Source organism: Ascidiella aspersa, chromosome 2, assembly GCF_963924565.1.
Source record: "Ascidiella aspersa chromosome 2, kaAscAspe10.2, whole genome shotgun sequence".
Classification (NCBI taxonomy): domain Eukaryota; kingdom Metazoa; phylum Chordata; class Ascidiacea; order Phlebobranchia; family Ascidiidae; genus Ascidiella; species Ascidiella aspersa.
The window spans coordinates 28,165,499-28,178,843 of NC_139448.1; the positions used below are offsets into that span (position 1 = coordinate 28,165,499).

General features: G+C 36.9%; 1 protein-coding gene across 1 annotated transcript in view; it reads right to left on the reverse strand.

Moving 5' to 3' along the window:
• LOC146164678 (ATP-dependent chromatin remodeler CHD3-like) overlaps positions 1-13,345 on the reverse strand; it is a 30,846-nt gene that overhangs the window by 15,255 nt on the left and 2,246 nt on the right. Inside the window, exons 6-21 of the mRNA XM_083381062.1 lie at positions 13,180-13,277; positions 12,620-12,806; positions 12,133-12,299; positions 11,085-11,321; positions 10,041-10,259; positions 9,278-9,426; positions 8,249-8,383; positions 7,026-7,104; positions 6,819-6,926; positions 6,483-6,566; positions 5,682-5,882; positions 3,960-4,105; positions 3,177-3,290; positions 2,452-2,569; positions 1,444-1,641; positions 304-435 (exon numbers count right to left, since the gene is read on the reverse strand). Of these exons, the coding sequence (XP_083237188.1) occupies positions 304-435; positions 1,444-1,641; positions 2,452-2,569; positions 3,177-3,290; positions 3,960-4,105; positions 5,682-5,882; positions 6,483-6,566; positions 6,819-6,926; positions 7,026-7,104; positions 8,249-8,383; positions 9,278-9,426; positions 10,041-10,259; positions 11,085-11,321; positions 12,133-12,299; positions 12,620-12,806; positions 13,180-13,277 (2,372 nt within the window). The remainder of the gene's footprint in view (positions 1-303; positions 436-1,443; positions 1,642-2,451; positions 2,570-3,176; positions 3,291-3,959; positions 4,106-5,681; positions 5,883-6,482; positions 6,567-6,818; positions 6,927-7,025; positions 7,105-8,248; positions 8,384-9,277; positions 9,427-10,040; positions 10,260-11,084; positions 11,322-12,132; positions 12,300-12,619; positions 12,807-13,179; positions 13,278-13,345) is intronic.

Consider the following 13,345-nt stretch of genomic DNA (forward strand, 5'->3'; position numbering starts at 1 on the left):
TAGTCTTAGGGAATTTTTCGAGTGCCAGATAAAATATATATGTACTAGTATTAGTTTCATGTAGATTTAGGACGCCATATTTCTTAGGTGTAATATGTAGGATTGTAGGTGGACAACATTAGTGGTAAGGTTTTAAGACTATTCTAAACTAGTGAGAAAATATGTAAATATACATGCTGTGTGGAAGTGTCCTATGTGTTAATAGTTTCATTGCGAATAATTACAACATTACTCTCATTAACACACCACTGTAACCATAACATATTTTTCGATAAAAAGCTGATATTTAGTCAAAGCGGGAACCTGAGAAAAAATGAGGACGCGGTTTCCTCTATCCTTCAGCTTTCGCAGCATCTTTTGCATCACGATCAACTTGCCTCCGGTCTTGGTGAGGTCAGCGCCCTCGAAGGCACCGTTCGGCGCTCGGGGAGCCTCCTGTAATTATACGTTGTGCTTAATAGTACTGGTCGATAGGTCAATAATGTGGGGCCAGGACATCTCAATAATATGCAACTCATTAAAAACAGAGCACTTTAAGGTAGTAAGGTAGTCAAGGCAAAATTATGATGACCAACTCTGCTGATACAATCTTAACATGCTTTTACCATAATCAATCACACATATTTCACCGTTTTGGTATAGTTTTTTGTCTGATGATAACGATCGTACACTAAACGGTTTTGACTCACGTGTACACATAGCGTCTTATAGGTTCGCTTTTGTTGGACGTTAATTGGCTGTCTGATTAATTTTATGACGTTATTCCCGTCCCTATTTTATGACGCCCTTAACGTAAGACGAAAAACAGGGAACTTCCCTAAGTTGAAATTTCGGGCCCCCCTTTTTTGATTTTCTGGATACCCCCTGATTGTGTTTAATAGTAATCGTCGATATGTCAATAATGTTGGCTTGGTCGGCGAAGGCACCTCAGTAACATGCAAATCATTAAAAAAACAGAGTAGTTTCAGATACTTAGTTTGAAGTGGGGACAGGTAGAAAAAACAAGGGTTAAAACGAAAGAACAGACCGTGCATTTAAAGTCAGGCATAATTGTGATGACCAACACAGTCCAAGTGACCTAAGTCTAAGTTGTAATATTGGCTAACCCGGAGACGAATCCATGGGTGACATTTCAGACAAACCCTGTAGTTTGCGATTCGTTATACCGTGCAATAGGTTTCAGATTTAAATTAGAAAAAGAAATCTTACGCTTGTCTTGAAAACAAAACTTGATTCGAAAAACACAAAAAACAACACCTAATTTGCAAAATCGACTTTATTTTATTACAACCAGTCCGCGTTGGTTAGTCACAGTCTTACGCCGGCAATACGTTACATCCATACTTCCTAAACTTCCTTTTTTCAATTCATATACACAACCAAAACAGTCGAACAGTCCAAAAAAAACAACCAACAAACAAACAAAAAAGAACAAGCACGTACCTCAGCTGCCTTGTTGAACAGGTAGGGGTGATTGCAGCACTTCTTCAGGTCCATCATGATGTTGAGCAGCGACGAGTTGTTGGGTCCGCCGCGCGAGTTGAGGCCTTCGAAGTTTCGTGCGAGTATGTAGCGGTAGAACTTGCGCTGCATCGGCGTCAGGTTCACACGCACGATGAACTCACTCTTGGACGCTAAGCCCTGGAAAAAGACAAAAAACGTTGTTATAAACCAGTCGTTCCCAACCGGGTGCCGCGGCACTCTGAGGTGCCATTTCTAACAGTCAAGGGTTTGAATTTCAAGTTAAGCTCTTTAGTGAGCTTACTTTTTTGTGTACGACTATAGTGCAACAAATCAAGTTTTTTTCAACCTTCTGAACAGCTCGTAGTGCGCCAATCTTGTTAGTTGTGACGTTTCATTAAAAGTTTAGCGAAAAGTAAGGTTGCTGCGAATCATTTATAAATTCTATAGGGTGTTGCAAGCCTTAAAAGGATGAGAACCACTGTTTTTACGTACGATATGGTTTAATTGGCATCCGTAATAACCTTGGGTATAATGCTTGTTGCTCCCATTTAAACAAGGGCTGTGGAGTCGGACTCGGCGGAGTCCGTTTATTTTGCTGGGACTCGAGTAAGGCAACATAAGACTACCCGCGTCTCAAGTCTGACGCGGGCAGGACAAATTTGGGAAGCAATAAGGCCGCAAATTGTAACTTAAAAAGGTGTAATAGCACAAAGTGGCATATTGGCGGTTTCCGATCTTGTTGGCTTTAGTTTTTACTCTCTTACTGCAATTATCCAACCGCACTTAAAATATCGAAGCCACCCTTTTGCTAATGTATCAAAATTTGTCATACGTCTATAAAAATGTCTTAGTTTAGTATTTTTTGTTTTCGCAAAAAAATAGGTGTAATCGTTAATCCATTTACTGCTAGTATACTGTACATTTACAATCCGGTTGTAGCAGGTTTGCTTTTGTTAAAACCAAAACATTCGTCATTAGCTAACTTACCGTTAGTACATCGGCCTTCAATCTCCGCAGCATGTGAGCTCCCAGAAGTTCGTGCAACTTCTTCACTTGGTCTTCTTTGGCGATCTCAGCAAACTCGTCCAGAAAGCCGTTCATGTCGCTGAACATGAATGGAGATTGTTTTACGAAAAAGCAGGGGACGTTTGGATTAGATTTATCCAGGATTACTAAAATGTGTAAATTCCATGAAAAATTTCTCAGTGCACACTTGGCTCATTTGTGATGCAAGTATGAATTATACTACTTATAGGTGTTTTTTAGAAATTGGTTGTTTGTAAAATTCGCAGCAGAAAAGCTACTAGATCTGGTGGAAATTGTTAACAGTGGTTATTAGGGTAAAAAATGCACAAATCAGGTGATTTTAAATCGGACCTTCGTTTGCATCATGGTTTAACCATTCTAGATCAAAATAAACGTAATTTATGGCCAAGTGGCTTCGCAAGGTCCGACGAGCAGGGCACAATTACATAGCTTTCCTGAAAATAAAAGCAATTTTCAAACTGCTAAGTAAAAATCCTTTTGATATTTTGGCTTGTTATGTCAGTAGGTAAAGTGAAGAAACTAAAAGCACACGTCAATACAAATTGAGATATTTCGCTATTGAGTTACACGGATGTACGGATGTCAGGCTTTTCAAAAGAGGGCACTTATCAGGATCAGGAGGCTTACTTTTACATGCATAAAACTTCCCGACGGGCAAAACTTACGTGAACTTGGATGGACAGAGGAAGTTGAGTAGATGAAAGAGTTCTTCGAGGTTGTTCTGGAGGGGCGTACCGGTAAGTAGCAGCTTGTGACCGACGTTGTACTCGGACAGAACCCTTTTGTTCAAGGTAATAAACAAGTAAAACAAGGACTGTCATATGCCACCAGTAGTAGGTGTGTGTGAAAGACTAGCTTTGTAGGAACAGTATTACAAACGGATGGCATACTGGTCAAACATCGCGCTTTTATTTTTGCAGTGCGATATAATACAAGCATGTTTGTTATTATTATGTCATTTGTCGTTTTATATTTTACTTAACAGTAGGGATCATTTTGTACGTTTCGAATAACTATTTGTTCATTTTCAACATAGTCAAGATAGAATATGAGTAAAGAATTAATCGAAACGTACAAAATGATACTTAATTCTGTGTGGGCTTTAATATTCTTACTACGTCTTACTACAACCTCCAACCATTATGCTCCCAAAAAATAAAAGCCAACCAAACAAACAATTAGGGTTAGACTAGTCTACATGGTTTATATTAAAAGTAAGCAAATGCATCAGGTATAAAAAAACTTTTTGAATTTTTTTCAAGCCGCAGGTCTGCAACATGGCTAGCAAAAAGAGATACAATTCGATTGGGATTATCGGTCGGCCTACGTTAGTTAAGTAATGATGTAACAGAATAAATGAATAGGAACCGCTGTCCGTGTACTATAAAATTAAGGGAAAATTGAGAACAGCTATGCGATGATAAATTGGGTTTCATATCACAACGCACTTGAAAAACTTTGATTGGTTGTTCTTCAGTCGGTGAGCTTCGTCAATGCACACCATGGCCCACTCCACCGACGCCAAGGTTGTTGCGTCAATCGTGCACATCTCGTATGACGTCAGGAGCACGTGGAACTTAACCAGCGTTCCGCTCTGTCGAGGTTTGCAAGGTTATTATGTAAAAGTTGTTTGATTGTGGTTTTACTGGACGTTGGTTGATCCCAATGTCGTTGTGAGCAGCCGAAAAACAATTATGTTGACTTTTGAGCAGGACGAATTTCCGTTTATAATGCTTTAAGGGGCTGAGAGATATTTTGGAATCTTTAGGATTCCATTTTGGCTGTCTTGATAACGTCCTTTTTTTCACAATAAAGTACATTAAATAAAAATAAAAACATCCAACTGTATGCACAAATGTTGTGTGCTGTTTCAATTTGCTAATGTGTCATTACAATGAACCACTTTTCTAAAGCACTAGTAAAGGTGCCGGAATCTATTTTGCTTTTCTCTAAGCTGCCCTAAGCAAAATGTTGGAAACCAGTAGTGTACAATAGGAAATCAGGGCGAAGCAAAATTATGTTAAATAAAGTAGGTTGACAAACAGTGCAAGCTAATAAAATGCAGAATTTCAAGTCAAAATGCCCTACAACAGCGAGATATTATCGGTGAACGACCTCAAATAATCCTGGGTAGGCTACAATAGTGTAGAATCGTGCTGTATTGTAGCATACAAACAACGGTCTGTTATAGGGACGAAAATAAATCTGCAGAACAAACACGAACATGAACGCACACGTTTGGTTTACTCGGGGTATCCAAGGTCGCGTCTCTTAGGTCGCCTCTCTCCATCTTTGTTAAATCCACAAAAAAATAGTCTGTAAGTTTAGGTTTAGGGTAAAATAGTCTGTAAGTTATGAGTCCTTAACTTTTCTGGGTAGGCTTTGAATATTAAAGTGCTGTCGAACTATTCGCTTGCGTTAGCTAGAAAATGTTTCAGCCAAAGCCTTACCAATAGCAGTTTTGCTTAAACTTGCACTTTACGCTGCATATTGGCCTAATACAAATCATTAAACGTTAGGCGTAACTTTAACTAACATTATAAACTGGTGGCTCAACTTGAAAAAGTCTTTCGGACTGCGATGGCGGCTTTGGACAATACGAATTTTTTGTAATATATTTGTAATATAAGTAAAACGAAATTAACAGTCAACACTGGTGTAAATAATAACAGATTGAGGAAACGGTCCGGTAACTTTTTAAATTATATTTCTGTTTATAATTTTAAACAAGTTTGTAAATCGCATCACAGAATAAATCCAAGAAACTTAAAATAAATAAAAAATAAAAGCAATCGAGCATAAAATTTAACCATATTACGGCAGATAGGCCTAAAAACTCCTAAAAGCAGTGACTCCTAACCTTTGCTGTGCGGTTAGCCCTTAAAATTTTTTGGTTTGAAAATATGCCCACTGAAAAAAGATGGCCTGCGATTAATTAATAAATCAACTAAAACGACCGTACCATTGGTACAAAATTTTATAATATGAAAGGCTGCAGATTACTTTTGCCATTCAGCAGTCTAGAACCTTATAACATTATGATAGCAACTTATAACATGATCAAATTAATGGCAACTTATAACAAAAATATGTCCTTAAAATTATCGATACACCCAAAAATACACCCGATCACCCGCATGCACGAAACCACTATCTTCAAAAGCTCTTACCTTCATGCGGTAGGCCTTGTTGCCAGAGCGGATGGCGCCGTCGACAAAGGAGAACTCGTTGTCCCTGATAACGGTACGGGCGTCGCGGTCGCCATAGTAGGAGACCACGTAGAGCTCGGGCGCCCACAGGTCGAACTCTCGCTCCCAGTTTATCATGGTCGAAAGCGGCACCGAAATGAGGAAAGGTCCCTTGGTGTGGTTCTGCGACCGAGAGAAAATGTTAGGTTATTTTTTTAGGTTTATTTTTTGGTATTTATTAGAAACCCCTGACTATGTGTAGTGTCGCCTGAAGTTAACCTCGTGATATTTTTGCGACGTCGACTGACTAACTTTTTAGATTTATCGGGGTAATTTTTCAATATTATAAAAAAACATTTTTATATTGCATTTTTACATTTCGAATAATTATGATAGGTTCGTTCTGGCAAAACAAAAACCTTCGCCTATACAGGATTGCCACACAATTTTATGAAAAAAATTCAAAGAAAATTTACGTATTTCAAGACCTTAAATTGGATTTTTTTAAATTTTTCGATATAATTCGAAAATAAAAAAACAGTATAAAAGCCATTGTCAACACAATTGAAACTAGATCTAAAATTGTTTTTTAACGTCCGTTTCAAAAAACACAACTTAACATAAAATAAATTGAAAGACTATTCAAAGACTTCGAAAACATAGGAATTTTGGAGACTTTCTAATACGTAAATCACTTGACTCAAAAGACATTAAAGACTTTTAAAGATTTACAACCCTGATATAACAGTCAAAGACAGTTTCGATAAGCCGCTAACGTCTTACCTCCAAAATGAGCGACTTCACAAAGACAATTGTTTGAATTGTCTTTCCCAAACCCATCTCGTCGGCCAAAATTGTGTCCGTACCCTGAAACCAAATGCGAAACATTAACAGCAGAAACTCAAATATCGACTCGATGTTCAAATAAGACTCGAAAACAAGCACAACCTCGGATAACTAAAGCTGTAGTCAACTTGATAAATTTATCTCGATGCTTTTGAGTGATTTAACAGCTTCTGGGAATTGCGTCTTTGGAATTCACTTTTGTAAAAGCCATGAATAGACAATAAGTACTTTCAAGGTATACGTAAAATTTGAAGAATAAGATTGTATAGAAACCTGCGACCAAGAAAATCGAAGCCAATTGAGACCTTCCAGTTGGTATTCGTGAAGGGACAGCCCCAAATCCGTTATAAAAGTCGGCTGCTGCACGTATTTTTCCGACGGCTGAAAACATCACACATTAGGCTTGGATTACAAAACACTAATTTCAATTAAATCAACTAGTTAAACGTTGTAAAACAGTTCAATATTTTGTAAACTTACGTCATTCTTTGTCTTGTTCCGGTCATCTCTTTTCTTTTTCTTTTTGCTTCCTTTTTCTCTCGAACCCTCAATGGAAATCCTGTTAACATAATGAGTAGTTTTATTTTGCTAGGCGGTTTATAACGTCAGACTGTTTCAGTTGGTGTGAGCATATAGCAAATAAATGGCTTTAAAGTTTACATATGAAAATAAAAAGATAAAGATATATACGGTTACAAATTTTATTTTCCCGCATTAAAATGTAGCACAAATTTTGGATGTTTCAAAAACTGCAAAAAGAGCAACTTTTTACTGAAGTTATTGCTTAATATTATCAACACTCCGTTTATTGGCGAAAATACAACTACCAAGCGACCATAATAATCGATCTAGCTTTGATCGCGCGAATATGGTCCACCGGACAAATCGATTTTCAGTAATATCAAGATGCAGAGTTCAGACATGAACCTCAACAACTGGGTCTATTAAAGCGAGGTGTCAAGTTTGCCAGTCTTTTTTAGAGCCTTGCGCTATACCGTAAAACGACCTCGTTTGGTCTAGAAAAAAAGCAAGGTAGACGAAACGTGTTCGGAAATAAATCGATTTGGAGAAAGCTTTCGAATAAAAGTTTTATTATTTCAGCAGCGAGTGGGTAAGTGCAGCAATCCTTTCAACACAGACGAAACCATAATTCTAATATCTGGTTGAAGCGATGCAATTGTGTAATTATTTGGCCTGAACTTGTTCCGAACACTCAACGACTGTGTTAAAAGATAGAATCATAGAAACATAGTGTTTCTAAAAATGTTTACTAAACATCTCATGAACTTGTAGGATAGAACTCATTTGTCGATCATTGATGTAAGGGCGTTTCATACTGGCTGTTGGTAATTGCTGTTTGTGCACCTGCTTCTAAATAGGTGACACTATTACACTGAACATGATTTACAAAACTTCGTTTTAACTAAAAGCATTAGCATAATTTGGATAAATGCTGGGAAAACTGTGTTACACCTTCAAGCAATTTTACTGGCATTCCTTTTACGTTAATAAATGTCTAGTTGAAATGAAAATCTCTTTATACACTTCAACTTCTCAAAAATCGAAAATTTGAAAAACACCAAAACGCGCGAAAAAAACGGGTTTTTCAAAACGTTAGGAGTTAACATCACGCATTTTTGCGAACAGTCAATCACAAGTTGCTCTAGCAACATAATCTCGACTACCGAGATTAAAAAACATACTTGTGGTCCTTGTACTTTCGAATTTCCTCCTTCATCATCGGTATGTCTTTGTCCTCCGGTTCCCAGGTGGCCTTGTCGTAAGGGAGCTGACGCCATTTTACGAGGTACTGAATCTGGCCGCCGCGACCCACTTTTCTGCAGGCAAGGCAAAAAAAGCTAAATAACAATAGAGTTAACTCCACCAGGCAACATATCAATAGATAAAAATCGTTTTCTGGTGTAAACCAAATAAAAACCGACGTTTCGGCAGCAGATACCAACTGATCTCATCAGGGTTAATAATTAAAAAAAGCTAATTAATGCCTAGAATCTGCGACTGGCCACTGAGCGTGTATGTTAGTCATTGTGTTTCTCAACCTTTTGTCGCGGAGACTTAAATACTAAGCGTAAATATAACAGCGAAACTTTGGCGACCCAAATTTTTTAACTGGATGTTTTGTAAGCCCAATTTAAACACAACACAATAAAAATAATATCATTAATGAATGTATACAAATCATGGCTTCGTATTGCTTCCTCAATTTTCTTTTGGAGATCTTTTGCTCAGAACCAATCTGATTAAATTTAACCAAGTGTCATACTTCAGTCGGCGACCAAATTTTAGGTCGGGACTCACAGGTTGAGTAACACTGATTTAACTCGATCTTCAGGATTTTTGTATTTACAAGATATAAAATCAAACCTTGTGTTAAGCATCCTGTGTATGTTGCAACCCAAATACTAAGAGTATATATATATATTAAAGCGAAGCTTTGGCGACCCAAATCTCTTTACTGAATGTTTAATAAACCCAATGGAATCCAACATTATGATAATAATATCATTAATAAGTTTCAATTTAATGTATTCGAGTCATGCCTTCGTAATGCTTCCACAATTTTCTTTAACTTTGGAGATCTTTTGCAAATTTAACAAAGTGAACTACTGCAGTCGGCGACCAAAATTTTAGGTCGCGACCCTCAGGTTGAGAAACACTGATTTAACTCAATCTTCAGGGTTTTTGTATAGTTACATGATATAAAGCCAAACCTTGTGTTAAGGATCCTGTGTATGTTGAGCCATTCAGGTTGAACGCCGTATCGGTAATACTTTTCGATGAGTTTTTTGTCGGTCCATTCGTCGTCTTCATCGAGTGGAGTTGGTTCTTCCATGTCGTTTCGTCTGGTGTAAGTACGCCACTATAGGTATATAATATACAAATATTAACCTAAAATTTAACTTCCTATTTTTGAGGCCTTACTTTACCGCTTCAAGCTTGCTTGAGAGTTGGGTTAATACAACTGCAACATTTGATTGTTAATTGTTAGGACATAAAAAATAATAAATGCATTTGAAAAACTATATACTTTTTTACCCAAGTAATACATATCAATTTTTTCAGATGTCCTTTCTAAGATATTTGTAATTTTTTGGCAAATTCTAACGTTTCATTGTTAATTGTAAGGGTATTAAAATAATTAATACATTCCGAAAACTTTGTATTTTTACAAAATAATGCATCAATTTTTTTTCAGATGTCCTTTCCAATTTTTTTTTTAAATGGCCGTATTTCTCTAATACTCAAAAGGGTAATCAGGCGGCACTACATAACAAAACATTGTTATCGTTTTATATTGCCACCTTATTACCCTTTCTAAAATGTGTCTTCAACTTGCATTGTGAAAATGATCTTCATATTACGCGTATTTTGATGTATCACATTAAACCGATTACCTGTATAAAAGGCAAGTAACCTAAGCAACCAGTTTAAGAAGAAAAAAAAACAGTTTAAGATGCATTGTTTTGTTTAAACCTGATGCGGACTGTAAATTTCCATTTGCAGCTCTAGCACCCAGTCGACGTCCCAATAGGAAAACTCGGCGTATTTGATGAGAAACTCGCGCTGTTTGTAGCCCCAGAGTTTTTTCATGTTGCCCTCGTGTCCGGGCCGCTCATCGGGGATCTCGGTGTAAGGAGCTTCTCGCCATCTCCAAGCCAGAATCCTCTGTAACTTTCCCTTCAGCGGCGGACACTGTAAAACCAAAAAGGCATTATCAGCTTAGAAGGGAAAATTGGCTTTCGAAATACTTTCTACAATTATACACTTGGCTGGTAAAAAAATCGCATGGTTTATTATACAACCGGTTTTAGTAATACAGCATTGAACTAACGATTCTAACGAATATTTTGCTTCAGTTTATTGGCTATAAGAAACGTTTTTGATTATTTTTGATGAGATGAATTTTTTATAAAAAAACAAACGCATTGTAGGGTAGGAAACAGGCCGACACATTTGTAAAATAAAAAAGGGCGTCAATAGGAAAAGTAGACTTTTTCGTAGGCCGCATACTAACATTGTTGTCAACACTGTAACGTGCATACTACAATGCGCGATATAGGCGAATAAGAGATGTGGTTAATAAATTACCCGTAAAAAACATAAACTACTGAATTTATTTTTGTGGCATAACGCAATACACATCCAAGTTCGCACTTGCTCAAAATAAAAGCAACAAACTAAAAAAATGGCATTACAGACCGGATATAAAATATTTTGCGTTTAAATTTTATTAAAACTCATGCATATATAAATACTACGTTGATAGATTGAGTTACGCCACTTTACTGGTCAGCGCTATATTTAGACTATTCATTGAAGGCCGACTTACAGTACATCTCTGTCAAGACCACTCGCCATCGGGCACAAAATAGGAATTACAGACCACATTTAAAATATTTTGCGTTTGATTCTTAGAAAAACGCGAAATGCGTATATAAGAGGTTGATAGATTGAGTTAGCACATTCTACTGGTCTGCGCTATATTTAGACTATTTATTGTACAGTACACCAACTTACAGAACATCTCTGGCAAGACCACTCGCCATCCGGCACAACTGCCACTGGCGGGTTCAGGCAGTTGAGATGGTAAGAATGGGGGCAAGTGTCGCAGATAAGGAGATCGCCCCCGTCCTTGCAAACGGCGCAGAACTCCATGTGGTCGTCCATGTTCTCTTCCTCTTCTTCTTCGTCTTCAAAATCTTCATCTTCCATGTCGAAATCGACTTCTTCTTTGGGTTTCACTCCGTTTTTGACCTGCAAACATAGCGGAGACTTATTAATGGAAAAGATTGAACACTTATTTAAATACACAGTTGCTACCAGACATAGGGTACTAAAAAGAAGCTCACCCGGTACTTATTTATTTTCTCCAACGTTTCAGCTGCCTATACAAATTGTGTTATTGTATTCTCCGATAATGGCACCCTATATTGGTAGTCGAAATTTCGTAGAAAATAAAGAAGTACCAGAAGAGTTTATTTGTACCAATTTTTTAATGCAAAATTATATTTGTAAACAATCCACTATTTATGTACAACTGAAAAAAAGTGCTATAGTGTGGTAAATCATGATTTTTCTAAATTTATTTATGATCTGTTGCATGCACGATGCATCAATTACAATTTAGAAACATCCATTAATTTATGGCTGACGGAACAAAACTACATAACAAGTATAAGAGCTCTTAAAACAATAACTTTTGGGCAAAACACGGTGAATTCGGTATATACAAAAAAATGTTTGCCTGGCAAAAACACAGCATTACGATTTGTAACATGATACTTGGTTATTTGGTCACTTAAATCTCTAAAGTCATATTTAGAAACTTTTAATAAAAGTTGTTATTATGATTTAATTTAGCAAGGGTTTGTGGCAAACATACAGGCTTTTGTATTTAAAAAATTGTTTTGTAAGATTGTAACACACAGTAACTTTATAGTGAGTTTGTCGAAATATGTTTTTATTGCCTTTGCTACTGCAAGGCAAACATTTTTTTTTTGGTAAATAAATAAAAACAAACAATGAGACGAGACTCACATAAATAATGGCAAACAACAAGACTTACACATGTTGGACATGGCCAGCTGCCCTCTGGTGGTTTATCCAAGGGTGGCTCCAAACAAACGAGATGATAGGCTCTTGGGCATCCGTCGCACAAGATGATCTCACCACCTTGCTTGCAAACCTCACAGTAATCCTGGTGATCAGTCTCGTAGCCATCTTCTTCATGTGCTGGTTAACAAAAAAATTGTTAAGCATCAATTCACTTTGGAGCATAACGGTTGGAGGTTGGAATAAATAAGATAAGAATATCACAGCTGAAACGTTTTTATTTGAAACGTTCAAAGTGATAGCTTCTTCTGTATGGGCTTTGATATTCTTAGAATCAATTAAAATTTTAAAGTAAGAATGTAATGTTAAAACTTGAACTAAACGGTTGAACCACAAAAAATTGAACCAACATTTCCTGCTTTGTATTTTTGTCTAGCAAACTTATAAAGTGGATAAATAGTGCAACTACAAAACCTATCACATAAATATGTTCACATTACCATTGCGTTTCGATTGCTTTTTCTTCTTTGCCGGAGGCTTCTTCTTAACTTTGTTACTTTTAGGGTTGCTTCTCCGCGAAGATGGTCGACTTGATGAGCTGTCACTTGCCCCTTGTACCGCAGCTGCAAGGGTTTGTTCAAACTCGAGGTCCGACTCATTGTCTGACAAGGAAATTTCTTCCTCGCTCTACAGAAATGGAGAAGAATATAAGCATGTGAGATGACAAGTTAAAAATTTGGATAAAAACAGAACTAGAAATCAAGTTTTAAATATATTTTTTTTCTATTCACAAGTAATCATAAGGCAACAAGTAAGGGTTACGATCAGGAAAATGGCAGTTTACATTTTTGGATAAAAACAGGACCAGTCTTCAAGTTTTAAATGTATTAATTTCACTGTGACAATGTAAGTTCAGGACAAAACTATTCACAAGTAATTAGAAGGCAGCAAGTAAGGGTTACAAGACAATCAACAGCGTGTTACGCGTTGTATTTATAAACACAATTTAATTAAAAGATTGGCAAATTGTGATTAGGCCTTAGACGTGGTAAAAACTTACAGAGGCACCCTTCTTCTTTTTCTTTGTTGGGAGTCTAATGCGAAGAGGGGCCACTTTTTTCTCTTTTTTGTTAACTGCCTTTGGGGTGCTGCTACGGCCTGTGAAATAAAATAAATATAACCCAGAGTTTTTAACCAGGTAAAAACATGCACTAAATTTTCACTTA